At 44.3% G+C, this 18,518-nt stretch overlaps 1 protein-coding gene across 2 annotated transcripts in view; it reads right to left on the bottom strand.

Annotated features, from left to right (window-relative positions):
• The window catches only part of KCNJ6 (potassium channel, inwardly rectifying subfamily J, member 6), a 322,995-nt gene that overhangs the window by 213,756 nt on the left and 90,721 nt on the right, over positions 1-18,518 (bottom strand). For both annotated transcript variants that reach the window (XM_011954009.1, XM_011954011.1), the window contains exon 2: positions 13,092-13,143. In XM_011954009.1, the coding sequence (XP_011809399.1) occupies positions 13,092-13,116 (25 nt within the window). In that variant the 5' untranslated portion in view covers positions 13,117-13,143. The remainder of the gene's footprint in view (positions 1-13,091; positions 13,144-18,518) is intronic.

Here is an 18,518-nt window from a genome sequence, read left to right on the forward strand (position 1 = left end):
AGCTTTGGAGAGGTGGTTCTGCATTTGGGTTTAGTTGGGCTCCTGGGTGTCACCTGGGCACCCCATTGGCTTGGAAGAGGCTGGGAGCACATCCTTGGAGACAGCGTGGGGGGCCGGGGGCAGTGATGGAGACAGTGTGGGGGCCGGGGGCAGTGATGGAGACAGTGTGGGGGCTGGGGGCAGTGATGGAGACAGTGTGGGGGCTGGGGGCAGTGATGGAGACAGAGGCAGAGGCGTGTGGAGCTTGTGGCCCTGGTGATGGTGGCCGCCTGGCTCAGGCCTCTGTGTCTGAGTTGCCACGCTGGGCTGGTAGTGCAGTGACTCATGTCATGAACAGCTGCTTTGCCCGTGATTACTTTCTGTAAGAGGAGTGGCATATGAGGAAGGCCAAAGTCCCTGTGATCCCATGCGAGAGAGGAAGACACTGGAGTGAAATGCTCCATGGAAGCTTTGCCCACGCCGGGGTGCCCCCGAGATGGGGGCAAATGGAACCAAGTGAAGAGATCCATGGCTGCCCCAGAGCCGGGCTTTCCATTACCAATAACTTGGAAAGGCAAAATGAGTGAGAAAAAACATTATTATTGAAGAAGTCAACCCTAAAACCTGCTGTTGTGGAAAGAAAGACACTCTCATTCCATGTTCTGGGAGAAAATGGTCAGCTCTGCTCAGAACCAGGGTCCCCGCCTCCTCCACCTGCCCGCTTTCCTGCTCTCCTGTGTCTGTCAGTCCCCAAGGCAGTGGTATTTCCAACTCTCCCCTGCAACACCATCACGATGGGACAATCAGTGCATCTTTCTGAGCCTCAATCAGATCATCAATAAAATAGAGATTCTCATGTCTGAATTGTCTCCACGGTCAGGTGGCTGACCAGACACACTCTCCTGGTGGTTCCCAGCAGTGGTTCAGGTTGATCATCCCCGTGTTAGGCAAGTGGAAGGTGGGAGGCCATAGCCTGGAGACCACAGGCCTAGGGAGGGTCTGAGACTGACTAGCAAACCTGCCGTTACTGCAGAAGAATAAATGCCTGGGTCTGTTTGGTCTTCCTCTCTTCCTGGTTTCATCTACAGCATTGATTTTCAACCACTCACCTGGGGGTGACTTTGCTCCCCCAGGGAAATTGAGCCATGTCTGAAGTCACCTTGTTGTCATACCTAGAAGGAGGGTGCTACTGGCTTCTAGTGGGTTGAGGTCAAGTTAGTCGTCCTACAACTCACATCAAGAATTACACAGCTGCCAAATCTCACCGGTGGCCACGTTGAGAAACCCCAGTTCATTCCTTCCCAGTGCCAGAGAGAAGGTGTGGGCATCAGAGAGCTGAGTTTCTTACCAGCCAAGTAAAGGACATTGATCAGAAGGTGAGGGTCAACGTGATCTCCGAGACAGCAGAAAGGAAGGAGACGAATTTGAGATAACAGTTCTAGCCCCATTTCCATTTGCACAAAGAACAGTGATAACTCACAGGAATGTTACACGTGATGATTCTAAAATTCGCACACTTATTTTGCTGTTTTGCATACCCCTGCATGTTTGTACCAGTGAAATGCTTTAAGCCACATGCTTGTTCTGGAGATGGCAAGGGAGGGAATTGCATTCTTATTTGGAAATGGCTGCTAGGGGGAAGCTCCCGGGCAGTGAGCACAGGAGGCAGCAAATAAAAACCACAGAATCAAGAAACTCCCACCCTGAGGGACGTGGGAGGGAGGAGACGGGTGAGCAGGCAGGGTGGGAAGCCCCCTTGCATGGAGACATGGCTCAGGCCTTCTAGTCCATTTCAGCCCTGTCAGCCTCAGAGGTAGGTAGGATCTCTGATTCCAGCTGAATATGCCTGTAATCTCAACCAGGAAGCAATTATCCTTGAGTTTATAAGATATTTCCCAGTAAGGACAAACAAGTGTCTCACAGTGAAAAAATACCAGCTTTTCAGAGGAGCACAGACAGGAAGGAGCCTACTGGCTTGCTTCTGCTTTCAGTCAAAGGATGCTTTTCTGCCTAATGGTGGGACTGAAATGATACATTGTACAGGGACTGCACCAACGTGATAAAGCAACATAAGCAAAGCTTCTGCTGCTGCTCCCAGCCAGCCCCTCTTAGTATCCACTGAGTGTCTCGCTCCCCTGGTCCTGCAGGTAACCCAGCAATGAATAACAAGAGAGAAGCTGAATCCCTCAGTTACAAGTTGAGATGACAGGAGGCAATTTGGCAAGCGTGAGCAGACAGGGGTAGTGAAGGAGTGTGCTTTAGCTCCTGCAGCCACAGGAGAGCATGAGAACCCGCCTCTAGGCTGGCCTTCGGGACCTGTTCCCAGAAGCACGTGGCAGAAGCTCTTTGTAAGGGAATAACTGCTTCTGTTAGTACCTGTGCTGGCAACTCAAAACCTGTACCTGCCTCCAGTCCTGTAGCTCACCTAGCTCAGCTCACCTGCAGGAGGGGCCCATGGCAAAGGAGGGCAAAGGAGGCAGGGGAATGTGCAAGGAGGGGAAGTGGGGAATTGTCAGAAGGTGGTCTTGGGGAGAGAGACTGGGCAGCCATAGTGATTCCTACCCACTATGGAAGAGGAAGAAGAAGGCAAATGAGAAGGGAGGTTTTGGAGAGATGAAAGGCAGTAGAGGGAAGTAAGTACCATTCTGCAGGGACAGTAGAAGGCACACTGATGGACAGCTGAGGGGGACGGCATCACTGTGGGGCTTCAAGAAGACCCCAAACCTTCTTTATAAAGGAAACGTTGCCTCTGGTAGGGACGTAGCAATGTTTTCCTGGGTGGCTGTCACTGCAGAGCTCATTAGACAATAATCATAAATAAAACATCACAGCCATGTCTTAAAGTATGTAATGGCAGGAACTGAGTTGTCAAGAGTAATGAGTTTAAGTCAAGTTACTTTTGAGATGATCCTATAACTACCTGTGTGAGTGTGAGCCTAAGATAGAGATCTCAGTATTTAAAGTCCCTACATTTCACTGGTAGGGAGAAAGTGTGTTTTAAAAAGCACTATCTAGTGGGCCTGGAGTAGCTTTTGTCCCTGGGAGAAAGTGTCATTTAGCACCTTAAAGGCCATACATGATGAACAGCTCTGCCCCGCGTGAGATGACACAACGTCTTCCTCAGCCCTTAACTCGCAGCCCAGCTACAGGATCTACAGAATCTACAGGATTCTCCCATTGTCAGGAACCCTGGGACCTCTGGATGAATGGGCTCCCATCTAGAATTCCGACACCTGCTTTCCTGGGCTCTTTGTCTTGGTTGCCGGGACCCAGGCTTTATCTTTGGAGGCAGGTGGTTCTGGAGCCATGGGGCAGTCATCTGCTCTCTGATAATCAACTCAGGTTTTTCCCAGGCCCATCCTGGCCTGTCTATCCTCACGTCCCTGCCTCACCCTTAACCTGCTCAGCTCTGTATCTGGTTGGGGGTGGGGAAGCTCCGTCAGCTGACATCCAGATGGTCTTAGCCAGTGGGGGCTCCACTGGGATCCTGGCGGTCGGTCGGCAGGAAGGGAGAACCAAGGTGTTTCTCTCCCTCTTCCTGGCCTATAGAGGAGTCTCTGGCAGTGACCATGCCTCCTGCATGGCTCAAGCTTTCATCAGACAAGTAGGCTGTAGTTCCAATTCTGTCATTCTTTTCCGTCCCTCTGACCTAGAGGTAGTGGTGGTCCCCAGCCATTGCTGAGAGTTGATTATCTCCCTGTCCCCCAGTCTGGCTTCTTGGCAATTTTTTTTTTTTTTTTTAAGATGGAGTTTCACTCTTGTTGCCCAGGCTGGAGTACAATGGCATGATCTCAGCTGACTGCAACCTCCACCTCCCGGGTTCAAGCAATTCTCCTGCCTCAGCTTCCAGAGTCGCTGGGATTACAGGCATGTGCCAACACACCCAGCTAATTTTTGTATTTTTAGTAGACACGGGATTTCACCATGTTGGCCAGGCTGGTCTCAAACTCCTGACCTCAGGTGACCCACCCGCCTCGGCCTCCCAAAGTGCTGGGATTACAGGCATGAGCCACCGCACCCGGCTGACTTCTCGGCATTTCTAGCATGCAGTTCAGCCCCTCTGTCCTCTGGTGACTGTACGTCCTCCTTCCAAGCACAGAGTGGAATTGTGCCCCCTCCATCTTGGAAGTTAGGCGAGGTTATTGACTTGCTTTGTGTAATGCAATCAGAGCGGAAGTGACGTGTGTCATGTGTCACTTCTGGATGGAGTTTTAAGATGCAGTGTCAATATGCCATGTGCTCTTCCCCACCATAGCTGTGGATGTGAAAACGCAGGTGGAGAGATGGAGCCTCTGAGACTGTGGGGGTCCCAGGGTGACCCTAGCATGTCCAGATCATGGCTGACCAGTGCAGACAAGTGGCATAAAGGAGAATGTATGTGCATGTGCATGTATGTTAAGCCACAGAGATGTTTTTGTTATTGCAACATAACTTAGCCTCATGCTGCTGATATACACACGTACAGCTGCCCTATTTATAGCCTAGAGAGTAGGGGGCTCTTTCCCAAAAGGCACGCTGACTGTGGACCAAAAATCAACTCCAAGCAACTGAAGCCTGTGCCTACCATCGGAAAACCCTAAACTCAATATATTTGCATTTGAACCAATTGTATCAGCTCATCAATTGACTCCTTCTGCCAACTGCATTTCCAGTCCTGGGGTCTCTCGAAAGCTTCGCCAAGCCTCTTCCCTAAGCTCAAAGTCCCTTCTTGTCCTCCACTACATCCCACTGGTCACCACTTCTTTAATTCATTTCAGATCTGCTCTTGTCTAGGCCCCCAGAGTCTCTCTGCTCATGTGGTGTTCCAGCTCCTGGATTCTTTCGTCCATATATGCCCAACCTGCAATCCACGCCACGATGCCTTAGTGGATTCCTTCTAAAATGCTTATCTTCTTTGAAACCTTTGGCACTGCCCCATTACCCACAGGAAAAACCCAAGCCACACACAGGCCCTTTTATAATCTGACTCCTCCTATCTGCCCAGTCATCTGCTATCAATGCTTTGCTCTTCCCCCACCTCCGTCCTCCCCCATGACGTTCTGGCACTTACAGTCCCATTGGCTGCCTGGTGGAACCCTGATCATCCTTTGGGTGCCTTTCTAATGCAGGAGCACACTGGGGTCTGGAAAAGGAAAGCCTCGTGGCCTGCACCTGCAAGCTGCAGCGACTTACAGGCTGCCTCTGCAAGAGCGTGTGCCATGTGTCGTAGCTGTTACTCTCCTGCCTCCTTTGCCCCCAAATGCTGCGCCTGGTGCAGGCAGGAACCCCGTCTTTTTGTCTTTCTGTGCCTTAACACAATGCTAGAGCTATAATAACCACTCCATAAAAAAGGGAATAAATGATTAGAAACCACTCTGCTTTAATTGAGCTAATTTAATGTGTGGTGATTGTAATTGGTTCTCTGTCTTCATTTCATCTGACACAACAGCGTTTCAAATCTGTACTAAATGTGAGCTGTTTCTTTAGTCATAGGAGGAATTCCCTCTATATCAAAGCAGACAGCTAAGACCTCTGAACCCCTCACAGAGCAGGTCCTTGACTCTTTGCAGAAAAAGAAACCATAGTCTGTTTGCCTCTTTCTGGCTGGATGAAGATTCAGCCCCTGGAGCTACTCAGAATAAAGCTGCTGCTCTGTTATTTATTTGGAAATGATGAGTACCTCTTCTCTGCTCCATGTGGATGTGTTATGGTGGTGATTTCAAGGGGGACCATGCCCGAAGGGATGGCTGGGGTAGAATGGCTCATGAGAACAACCCCTAGGGATGCTCTGGCTGCAAAGGAAAAGTGGGGAGTGGGCATGCTTGAGAGAGGCTGGCAGGATAGAGACAGAAAGCAAGAGGAAGCCAGCTCCTTCCACCAGGATTGAGAGAGAGCCACAGGTAGCTCAGGCGGTCCCCACCTACTGACGCAGCAATGCATGGCAGACACACAACTGATGCGGAGAAGGGGACAGAAGTGTGACTCCAGCTTGCCAACAGAACCCTGAGGTGGAGGGTGGGGTGGTCCTAGAGAAGGGATCCTGCAGCCAGGAGGAGACATCAGGGCCAAGTCCACTGCCTGTTCAACTCTTGCAACTCCAACACCATGCGCAAGACAAGATATCTGATTGCAATTTAAATTATCAATGAAACCATGTGTCAAGACTTCCTGTGCTGTATTTGACGCATTCCCAGGACCTCCAAGGTTGGAGGGCAGTGCTGTGTCAGCAGGCAATGACCACGAAGAAAATTACCTTTGGAAATTCATGTAAGAACAGCCTGCAAAGTATTCCATGCAGACCACGATTCAGAGCTCTCGAGCTATTCGCCTGCCTCTGGTCATCTCCAATTTGTCATCATCTGAGAGGCCAGGACAGAGTCTACTAGGCTGTGTCACCTCTGATGATGGCATGGTTTGGGCCACTGCACGCCTGTTTTTAGACAATATTGGGAGCCTCCACTAGAATCGAGCTTTCAGTTTCATTTCAGTCAGTGGGTGTAGTGGCAAAGTGCTGGTTACCAGTGAGCAAGCTGAGAGTCACCCTAACCCTAACCCCAACTCTAACCCTCCAGTGTGGGCTTTCTAGTTGCCCCATTTGGAATAGGGCTTCTTGTAGTCTAAGTCTGAAAATATCCATTGTGAAGATGCAAACAGAGATTAACATTTCAAAGGGTAGTGTTAAAAAATTGGCAGTCCACTTTTTGATGCAATCTATCCATCCGACAGAGGGCTAATATCCAGAATCTACAAACAACTTAAACAAATTTACAAGGAAAAAAAAAAAACCCCATCAAAAAGTGGGTGAAGGATATGAACAGACACTTCTCAAAGGAAGACATTTATGCAGCCAATAAACATGAAAAAATGCTCATCATCACTGGTCATTAGAGAAATGCAAATCAAAATCACAATGAGATACCATCTCACGCCAGTCAGAATGGTGATCATTAAAAAGTCAGGAAACAACAGATGCTGGAGAAGATGTGGAGAAAGGGGAACACTTTTACACTGTTGGTAGGAGTGTAAATTAGTTCAGCCACTGTGGAAGACAGTGTGGTGATTCCTCAAGGATCTAGAACCAGAAATACCATTTGACCCAGCAATCCCATTACTGGGTATATACCCAAAGAATTATAAATCATTCTACTATAAAGACGCATGCACATGCATGTTTATTATGGCACTGCTCACAATAGCAAAGACTTGGAACCAACCCAAATGCCCACCAATGGTAGACTGGATAAAGAAAATGTGGCACATATACACCATGGAATACTATGCAGCCATAAAAAAGATGAGTTCGTGTCCTTTGCAGGGACCTGGATGAAGCTGGAAACCACCATCCTTAGCAAACTAACACAGGAACAGGAAACCAAACACCACATGTTCTCACTCATAAGTGGGAGTTCAACAATGAGAACACATGGACACAGGGAGGGGAATATCACACACCAGGGCCTGTCGGGGGTGGGGGGCTAGGGGAGGGATAGCATTAGGAGAAATACCTAATGTAGATGATGGGTTGATGGGTGCAGCAAACCATCATAGCATGTGTATACCTACGTAACAAACCTGCACATTCTGCACATGTATCCCAGAACTTAAAGTATATATATATATATATATAAATTGTCAGCCTTCACAGGCTGTGAATTGCCACTCTTAGTTTGCTAATTTTTAGACCCCACGGAAACTCTCTCTGTTGAAAGCTCTCCCTACCTTCTCTCCCTCTTTTCCTACCTGTCTTGTCTTTGCTCCTTGTCATTCTGTCTCAGTTCTCCTTAATACCCCCTTCTCTTGGGCTTTCCTCATATACTGTACATATATTTTCTCTATTCTTTGTGTGTGTTTTTGTTGTTTCTCTATCTCTTCTTCTACATCTACTTCTCTTCCTTTCTCCTTTTTTTTCTTATCCTTACCAGGCCTGTCTTCATTTCAATAATGTGACATAAAATATTTTAAAGTATTTTTAATTTATTAAATAAAGTTGCTGTAATTTTTTTCACAGCAAAGTACTCACAAAAATAAAGCTGGTTTTGATCAAACATTTAAAATTTGTTAATGTTAATCAAACATTTAAAATCCAACTCTTGCTTGCCCTTAAAAAAATGATTGAAGTTGACTTTTTGGAAGTGGTTGATGAATGGCACATAGCAGGAAAAAAATGGCACATAGCACCTCTTCCCTGCTCCAGAAGAAGAAGACATTCCTTTCCCATTATGGTATTTCCTTAGCCATTGATGTGGCTAGCCATTTGCTAGCGTGTGGACACACAGGGTGATGGGAGAAGAATCTCTATCCAGTTCTAGTTAAACATAGAGATGTTCTAGTAACCAGATGGTTTCTGCTTGGCAGTTTAACAAGCAAAGTGTTTATTGGCTTTGGAAACCCATTCATAGCATTGTGTTTTAGGTATTCATGGTTCTGTTTTTTTTTTTTTCTTCCAGAGTGTGGTCATGGTTTATGTTCCCATCAATTTTATTGTGTGGTAATTATATGTTAATTCTTTGCTCAGCCTACTGACAGATTCTCCTTACCTAATTATGTATTTCATTGTAGATTTCTACGTAAAATAACTGTGTAGTATATTTAATTAGTCATGAGTTTAATTTAAATGAAATGTTTGGTATGTTGACCACATGATTAGCATTTTGTAACATCTATAGAAGTTGCCTCACATCTTATATATTTTATAATATCCTGTATCTTTGTAAGGACCAATAAACTGGGACACTGGGTATGATTCTAAGGTCTGTTCTCAACTTTTAAATTTTCTAGCCGGGCGCGGTGGCTCAAGCCTGTAATCCCAGCACTTTGGGAGGCCGAGACGGGCGGATCACAAGGTCAGGAGATCGAGACCATCCTGGCGAACACAGTGAAACCCCGTCTCTACTAAAAAATACAAAAAACTAGCCAGGCGAGGTGGCAGGCACCTGTAGTCCCAGCTACGCGGGAGGCTGAGGCAGGAGAATGGCGTCAACCCGGGAGGTGGAGCTTGCAGTGAGCTGAGATCTGGCCACTGCACTCCAGCCTGGGTGACAGAGCGAGACTCCGTCTCAAAAAAAAAAAAAAAAAAAATTTCCTTATGCATTGAGAAACATTTGTGCAATCTTTTTCATAATGACAGAGCACATTAGAAGAATGGGTGTACCCAGTTATCTATCAAACGATTTGAAATTCAACTTTGATAGAATTCTCTTATGACAGTTGATTCACAGACCAAAATCATTAGAAATACTGTCCAGCCAAACCTGAAACGTAAAACCAATAAATCAATAGTCAGGTGAAGAGCTCTTATTTAAATGTATCTGGAAACCAATATAAATGGAAAAATTAAAATGGCTTTATCAGAAATATTAATCAATACAGTACCCTTACAATTCAGTCAGATGAGTTAAAAATAATATTCACTGAACCAGAGTATCAATTTCTAATGGAAGCCTTGGGAAAACTGTTAGCCTCATAACTTATGCACAACACCATCTGATTTAATTCACCCAGACACCTGAGACTCACTTCATGGACAATGATGCTTAGGTTCTAAGCTACTGATCCTCCTGTCATTTAGAGAACGTGTCGGTGAATTTGGACTTAAAGATTAGAGAGAAATTTGCTCATGTGTTGTGGATTGTGAATTAGTTGGTAAGGCCCACGGATACACTCCATATTTGGACAATACAGGCTGGTCCATTTTGTGATGGCACTGGCCACACTCTTTCATTCCAGGTCTGAGAAGAGCACATTTCATCACTTTAGGATGCTCTCACTTACAGAGAATCAGTGACATGATTTGGTTCTGGGTCCCCACGCAAATTGAATTGTAACCCCCAATGTTGGAGGTGGGGCCTGGAGAGAGATGATTCGATCACGGGGGAGGATTTCCCCTTCAGTGCTGCTCTAGTGATAGTGAGTGAGTGCTCGAGAGATCTGGTTGTTTAAAAGTGTATGGAACCACCCCTCCCTCTCTTCCTCCTGTTCTGGCCATGTGACATGCTTGCTCCCTCTTTGCCTTCCACCATGATTGTAAGTTTCCTGGGGCCTCCCCAGAAGCTGATCGGATGCCAGCACCGTGCTTCCTGTACAGCCTGTGGAACTAACTGTGGAGCTAATGAAACCTCTTTTCTTTATCAATTACTCAGTCTCCGGTATTTCTTTATAGCAGTGTAAGAATGGACTAATACAACCAGTTTGGGGTTCTTCAAACCAAGTTATAAATTCTTTTAACATTTTCAGTTTGCAAGACTACAGGTAGAAAAAAGGACGGAGCAGAGAGCAGGGCAGGAGATGATACAGAAATGAGAGCAGGGGAGAGGGGTGTCAGTGCTGAAATGACTTTATTCTTTACCCAGTCCTTTCATTACAGTGAAATGTGAAATTAGCATGTGTTCAAGACTTATGTAAAATTACGCAGAGGTTTGGGGTCAGGAATGAAAGGAAATCAATGTAAATAACTTTTTAAAGTTATATTTTCTTGGTATGGGTGGATATTTTGGAATAAAGGTTCACTGACTATGTTACACAGGAACACCTTTATTTAATAGTCTCATGATTTGAGGAGGAGGAAGGCGCACAGTTAAATGTGGGCAACATTAATGGTTAATTTTTGCTGGCCAAATTTAAAAAGGTGTTCATGGAGAAGTGTTTGTAAGCCTCCACTGTAACTTTCCACATGAAATCCATCACCAGGAGAAATTTCCATTGGTTTATTTCATACTCATATGGTCTTTAATAATTAGACTTCAATATAGAAAACTGCATTTCTCATTTGAAGAAGGCTTTATTCTAATAAATTCCACTTTCCTTTTTTTATTTTTATTTTTTTATTTTGAGACCTGGTCTCGCTCTGTTGTCCAGGCTAGAGTGCAGTGGTATGATCTTGGCTCACTGCAACCTCTACCTCCTGGGTTCAAGTGATTCTCTTGCCTCAGCTTCCGAATAGCCATAATAGGGATTACAGGCATGCGCCACCATGCTCAGCTAATTTTTGTATTTTTAGTAGATACAGGGTTTCACCATATTAGCCAAGCTGATCTTGAACTCCTGACCTCAAGTAATCTGCCCGCCTCGGCCTCCCAAAGTGCTGGGATTACAGGCATGAGCCACCGTGCCCAGCCCCCTTTCCTCTTAAAAAATGCTACAGCAACCAAAACAGCATGGTACTGGTACCAAAACAGAGACATAGACCAATGGAACAGAACAGAGTCCTCAGAAATAATACCACACATCTACAGCCATCTGATCTTTTACAAACCTGACAAAAACAAGAAATGGGGAAAGGATTCCCTATTTAATAAATGGTGCTGGGAAAATTGGCTAGCCATAAGTAGAAAGCTGAAACTGGATCCTTTCCTTACTCCTTATACGAAAATTAATTCAAGATGGATTAGAGACTTAAATGTTAGACCTAATACCATAAAAACCCTAGAAGAAAACCTAGGCAATACCATTCAGGACATAGGTATGGGCAAGGACTTCATGTCTAAAACACCAAAAGCAACGGCAACAAAAGCCAAAATTGACAAATGGGATCTAATTAAACTAAAGAGCTTCCGCACAGCAAAAGAAACTACCATCAGAGTGAACAGGCAACCTACAGAATGGGAGAAAAGTTTTGCAATCTACTCATCTGACAAAGGGCTAATATCCAGAACATATAAAGAACTCAATCAAATTTACAAGAAAAAAACAAACAACCCCATCAAAAAGTGGGCAAAGGATATGAACAGACATTTCTCAAAAGACATTCATACAGCCAATAGACACATGAAAAAATGCTCATCATCACTCGCCATCAGAGAAATGCAAATCAAAACCACAATGAGATACCATCTCACACCAGTTAAAATGGCAATCATTAAAAAGTCAGGAAACAACAGGTGCTGGAGAGGATGTGGAGAAATAGGAACACTTTTACACTGTTGGTGGGATTGTAAACTAGTTCAACCATTGTGGAAAACAGTATGGCGATTCCTCAAGGATCTAGAACTAGAAATACCATTTGACCCAGTCATCCCATTACTGGGGATATAACCAAAGGATTACAAATCATGCTGTTATAAAGACACGTGCATACGTATGTTTATTGCGGCACTATTCACAATAGCAAAGACTTGGAATCAACCCAAATGTCCATCAGTGATAGACTGGATTAAGAAAATGTGGCACATATACACCATGGAATACTATGCAGCCATAAAAAAGGATGAGTTCGTGTCCTTTGTAGGGACATGGATGCAGCTGGAAACCATCATTCTCAGCAAACTATCGCAAGAACAGAAAACCAAACACTGCATATTCTCACTCATAGGTGGGAATTGAACAATGAGATCACTTGAACACGGGAAGGGGAACATCACACACCGGGGCCTACTGTGGGGAGGAGGGAGGGGAGAGGGATGGCACTGGTAGTTATATCCGATGTAAATGATGAGTTGATGGGTGCTGACGAGTTGATGGGTGCAGCACACCAACATGGCACATGTATACATATGTAACAAACCTGCACGTTGTGCACATGTACCCTAGAACTTAAAGTATAATAAAAAATAAATAAAATTGTAACACAAACCTGAACAAGTAATGAAAAATAAATGCTTTGTGCATCCTGTTTATTTAGCTTAAGAGCACTATAACCCTATGTTCAAAACCTAAATCATCACAAGCTATTTATACTGCAAGTACTCCATTTTTTAACAGTTCTATCTGAAATCTCTGAAGTACACCTGAAGGGTGTAACAATGATTTATCATTCTTTCCTCTCTTTAGATCATCCAGCCCATGGAATAGATGCTCAGAAAAAACTTGAGCCGACTTTGACTAAACCTCGTAAAAGTTGGTTTGAAATGACTGTGGGTCCTAATCCGCAGTGCCGTGTTACAAATAAAATCCATTTTTGTTCTTCAGCTCCATACTGTGGGTAACAGTTTCAGCACAGAATTCGACCTCAAGCAACATGAACTCCGAATAACGCATAAAGTAACGTCAACACGAGGCAGTATGTGTGAAACAGATCTCGGTCCCGTAACAGCGAAAGAGAAGGACAAATCAGATCATCACACGGGATGTCTTTTGTGTGCGATTTCGCATTTTCCCATTCAAAACAAAAAATAAATAATAAATATGAAGCTACTCACTCATGGATTCTGTCAGCTTGGCCATTGTTGCAGTTTCTTCTTTGTGCTTTTCCTGGAGGTGAGAAGAAAAGACAATGATCTATAAAACATGCCTTAGATATGAATTGATCTAATTGCCATTTACAGCTATATCTCTGTTCCTTCTTTTTCCTAGGTCAGAATTTGGTTTCCGATAATTAAATCAATAAAAATCCCACATTATAGTTATATTATCAGTCAGTCACTGAAAAGAGATTTTTAGGGCATTAAAAAGCTTCCCATTGCTCTTGGAAATGAGCATCTGTCACACTGATCTTGGATATATATAATTGGTGACGCACGACCAGTTTTCAAAACCTCTTTGACACTGGATTTTTGACATCCATATGCCAATTTTTTTTTCCTCTCTGTTTTCCCCCATTGAAGCTTTCTTGGTATTTTTGGAGTTGATATTTTTGTAGTCATTTGGTTTCTTCTTTCCAAAAAACTAAACAGATTTTGTACATATTTCTTTGTCTTACTTTTGGGGTTCCTGGAGCCTTTTAAAAGTCGTAAGCTTTGATGGGTTTATAACCTTATCTACTTTGTGCTGAAAACATTTTGTTTTAACTGAGATATAGGTTATAACCCACTGAGTTTGAAAGCCAGAATAATACATACAGAAATTCAATCTGTCCTAATTAAAACATGACTTTGGAGCTATTAAGAATACTGGTCATCTCTACTGAAAAGTTCTCTTTAATTTCTCCACAGTTCTTTGGCTTTCTTTAATTTCTTTGTGTTCCTAACATATGTAGTAACTGAAACATTGTCCACTGTTATTATGCTTTTTTTGCAGCCTTATTTTTCTGTGAAACTAAAATATGTTCATTATCTAAAAACTTCAGAAAAAAACTGAAAATTATAAATCTAATGCCACCCCCAGAGGAAATCATGGTTACATTTTGGTGACTGCTTTCTAGGCCTATTTCTTTACCTGTGCATATTTACAGATATGGGAATATGATCCTATTTTCATGGAGATAAGTATCTGTACTATACACATTTTGTGTTGAAGCAACCTTTTCATTTAACATCATATCACACATCTTTCTATGCCAATAAAGGTAGAATACGTCATCATTTTTTAATGACTGCATAGCATTCATCATGGGTTATATCATCCTTTCCTTTACCAGATCCCATTTAATTTACTTAGAATTTTTCACTACTTCATAAAACACTGGGATGAGCATCTTGGACCTTATATGGTTGTGCACTTGTTCTGTGCAAGTTATTTTCTGAGGATAAATCCTAAGGTGAGGTATGGCTTGGTCAAAATGTCTAAATATTAAAAATTCTGACATATAGTGGTCAATTGTCCCCCCCACAAAGGTTGTACCTGACAGTGTATAAAAGCGTTCAGTTCCTTACATTCTTGCCAGCTTGCCAGTGGCACTAGCACTTTTGCCCCCTAATCTTTGCTAAATCAACAGGCAGACAACATGATCTTGTTACTTTACACTGTTGTCTTTCTCTGACCTTTTGTTTATGGACAACTGTGGTGTTCTTCCCCATGTCATCGTTAAGAAGTTTACTCGTGGTTTCACATTGTTGTGTTCCAGCCCCTCTGCCATCAACATTTTAGTGCTTAGAAGCCCAGGGTGGTATTTGCTTTTACCCATGGCCCTGATACAATGCTGAGTACAGTCTAGCAGTTTGGCTAACACTCGAATTGATGTGTCATGGCTTGGGTGTTGTAGTACGGATAGCAAGATCATTATTCGTCCTCCCTATGACACTATTCCCAAACTGGAAGGGTATGCTTTGATTCAACGGCAACAAACAACTTCGCACATGGCAAGTATTCTTGATTTCCACAGCCCTGTCTTCATGACAACGAAATCAGCACACCACCTCTTATTTAAACTAATAATTGCCCTTGAGAACAGAAGGAGCTAAGGAGCTGTAATCTACCAACTTGCTTGCTGTGGCATTTCGCCCATGATATTTAGCCTACCACTTGGGTTATGCCAACATGCAGAGAAACAGCATGGCGTGGGCCAGTAGAGAAGCTAAGTGTCACGTCACAGAGCTGAATAAGACAGGCAGAGAGGAGCCTCTCACACAACGCTGGTTCATGCGAGTGTGCACAGTGGCTGCTCACCAGCCGACCCCAGCGGGTTGTAACAATTCAGGCATAAAAGCTGTTCCATGGCAGGGACTCAGTGAAGTTGGTCCCAGAGCTTGTTCTGTCTCTGTGTGTCCTGTCATTGACTCTCAGCTTCTCCTGGTAGCCCAGTTCTGCTGCGTTGATCCGTCTAGCTGTACTGGCTCTCCTTGTGTCCTGGTCTGTGACTTGACTTCTCCATTTTCTGGCTCTGTGCTCCATCAGGCCTCACTGGATCACAGACCTCTTCAGCTTGACCCTCCTCTGATGGCACCAGCAGTGAGAACCCCCCAACCCCAAACCATAGGTGGCCAGATTCCAGGCATTATATTTGTAACAAGCCCTGTTCAGTGTGTCTATTTTCTTGTGTGTGTGTGTGTCACCACTTCATCTCTTGTGACCTAAGGACCCTGCCACATTCTGGACCCCGGTCTTGCTGGTGGGTGGTCCTTGCAGCTACTTTTGTTCAGATGTGCTGGATATCTTAGTCCTAGAGATGTCAAATACCGCCTGGACCAGCAATTTCCTCTTCCCTGTAGTTAAATGGAATCCTCTGACATTAAGTGGGGAGAGGCTCCTAAAATCCTAAATATAGCTCTCCCAGACTGACTCATCTATATCATAACTTATGGTGGAAATCATGACATATGTTTTGGTGTAAGTAGTTTAGTTATTCTATTGGATGTCTCTAAACTCCTTATGTCCTTCCCTCATTATCAGAAAGTTGATGTTTGCAGTTATACAACATGTATATCCAATAAAGCATTTACATTTCATTCTCGGTCCCAAGCAAATTCTCCTTATTCTAAAGCCAAGAGTTTCCTTCACAGCAAATTTCCTGGTTGTTGGATTTACATTACTAGGAAGAGATTTAGAATTATAGCATATTAAAATTGGAAGTGATTCTTTTAGAGATTGTCAAGTCCAACCCCATAGTGATGCAGTTGATGAAACTGAAGCCCAGGGAAGAGTGTGATGTGCCAGGAAAGGCTTTAGAGGGAGCCGATCTCTTTCCCTTATCCACAACCTCTGCTCTCCCAGAAATCTCAAGGCCCATCAAACCTAAGCCCATTTAGCCAAGATCCCTCACACGACAGTCCCGGTGTGGTGTTGAAGTGTCCTAGATTTGCCATTTCTATGTTCTTTCTTTGAGTATTCTCATTCACAACAATGTCCCTAATTTCCACAAATGGCTGGCAATGTCCAGATTTGCATATCCTGCCCTGACCTCTCCACGGAACTCCTGCTCTCCCCTTCTTCTTCCTTCCTCACCTCCTGATATTTTTCTTTTTTCTTTTTTCTTTTTTTTTGAGATGGAGTCTCGCTCTGTCGCCAGGCTGGAGTGCAGTGGCAGGATCTCGGCTCACTACAACCTCCGCCTCCCGGGTTCAAGTGATTCTCCTGCCTCAGCCTCCCGAGCAGCTGGGATTACAGGTGCACACTACCACACCCAGCTAAGTTTTGTGTTTTTAGTAGAGACAAGGTTTCACCATGTTGGCCAGGCTGGTCTCGAGCTCTTGACCTCGTGATCCGCCCACCTCGGCCTCCCAAAGTGCTGGGATTACAGGCGTGAGCCATCATGCCTGGCCTATTTTGCATATTTTAAAGTTGGTCTTCCCTCACTGCACTCTACTTAGGAGACTATTAACATTGCCTCCACCTGATTGGAGCCTCACCTACAACCTGGAAGGTTTATCATGAAATAGCTCCGGGGGATCTATCTAAAACACAAACCTGACGTGGCCTCTCCCTGCTTAATCAGTTCTCCTCTAGCAAGTGAGAATACAGTCCTTGCTTTCAGCCAGGGCCCCTGGACTGATGGCTCTTTCTTCTCCGTACATACCTTAGGTCCAGCTCCCTGCAACCCACGACCGTTTTCTACCTCCCTGCCTCAGCAAGCACTATTCCTTCTGCCTAGATACTTCCAGTTCCACTTCATTCTTGTCCTCTGCAAATTCATCCTGAAAAACTCCACCGGGCACCACCCAGTCTCTGCTGGCTCCCCTGCTCTTTCTGACCATTTTCCTGAGTTTTATCTTTAGGTTTGTTTGTGCACAAATGCATCCATGTATCACACTGCATAATTTGTTATGGCATCGAGGGACTCTGGAAGCTTTGGAAAATTCCAAAGCCCCATCTCAATAGCCTCATCTGGAGGTTGTGGGTGGGAGGCGGTGTGTGGTAGACCAGAAGCCCTGACCACTAAACCTCCCTAGGAACCTGGACAAGTCATTTTACTTTTTGGGCTACTGTTTCCTGGTGTGCTCATTTCAGAAGTGGTCCGCTGCTTGCTGTTTTCTGCCCCGTCCTCCATCCCTTACCCCTGCGGAAGCCAGCAACATGAAGAGGCTACCTGAATATGCTCGGATAGACTGTGACTATCGGTGGTATTTTAAAGTGAAAAAGACAGATATGTTTGCTTCAAGAACTTGCGTTAAAAATGTCTTTCCCTGGGGGAGCTGAGGGTTTTTACATCATCTCATATTGTTTCAAAATGAAAAGAAAATCAGAAATGCAGGAATCATACTTGTTGGGAGAAAAGCATTTACTTTGGCCTGAAAATTTTTTGTTCTTGTTTATTGTGTCTATCCCACTTGGATGTTCTTAGAGAGAGTGGCGGGGAGAGGGAGAAAGAGAGCATGTGTATAAGAGTTTGGAGGCCTGGGTCTAGAAAGGTTTTTGTCATGGCTTTACCACTTCTTATCCACTCATTAACTAATCTTGGAAGCTCTAATTTTCTCATCTTTAAAGTGGGGATAGGTGGAATTTGCACTGCCTGGTTCACAGGACTGTTTGAGGAACAAATGAGACGAGGCATATAAATATACTCAAGTGTAATGTCCATGTGTAGGTTTGTAATCATTATTCTGTTTGGCTACTGTGTGGGGGCCCAGAGTCAGAACCTGTTCTTGCTATTTGAGGACAAATATTGACCTTTAACATTTGTGCCAAAAATAACAAAGCAAATTTCCCTGAAGTTAGCCAGACCCACGGCTGCCAGCCCCTCAGGGGACTACTTATTAAGACTGTCAACAGCTGGTGACTATGCAACCCACACCTGTATTTCCATACCCCTGCTCCAGAATATAAGGGCTCCAGAACTCAGGCGCACTGCTGGGAAGAGCTATGCTATTTTGCTCTAGGAGGCACACGACTTAAAGTTGTATTGTTGTACATTTAATAAAAGGCATTCATAGACACATCGAACAGTCGGGGGAATCATGATGATATGTTTGAGCAAAACATGTCCACAGGTGCTGAAAAAAGAAAAAAACGTTAAGTATCTTGTTTAAATCATA

Source organism: Colobus angolensis, unplaced genomic scaffold, assembly GCF_000951035.1.
Source record: "Colobus angolensis palliatus isolate OR3802 unplaced genomic scaffold, Cang.pa_1.0 Scaffold38, whole genome shotgun sequence".
Taxonomy (NCBI): Eukaryota; Metazoa; Chordata; class Mammalia; order Primates; family Cercopithecidae; genus Colobus; species Colobus angolensis.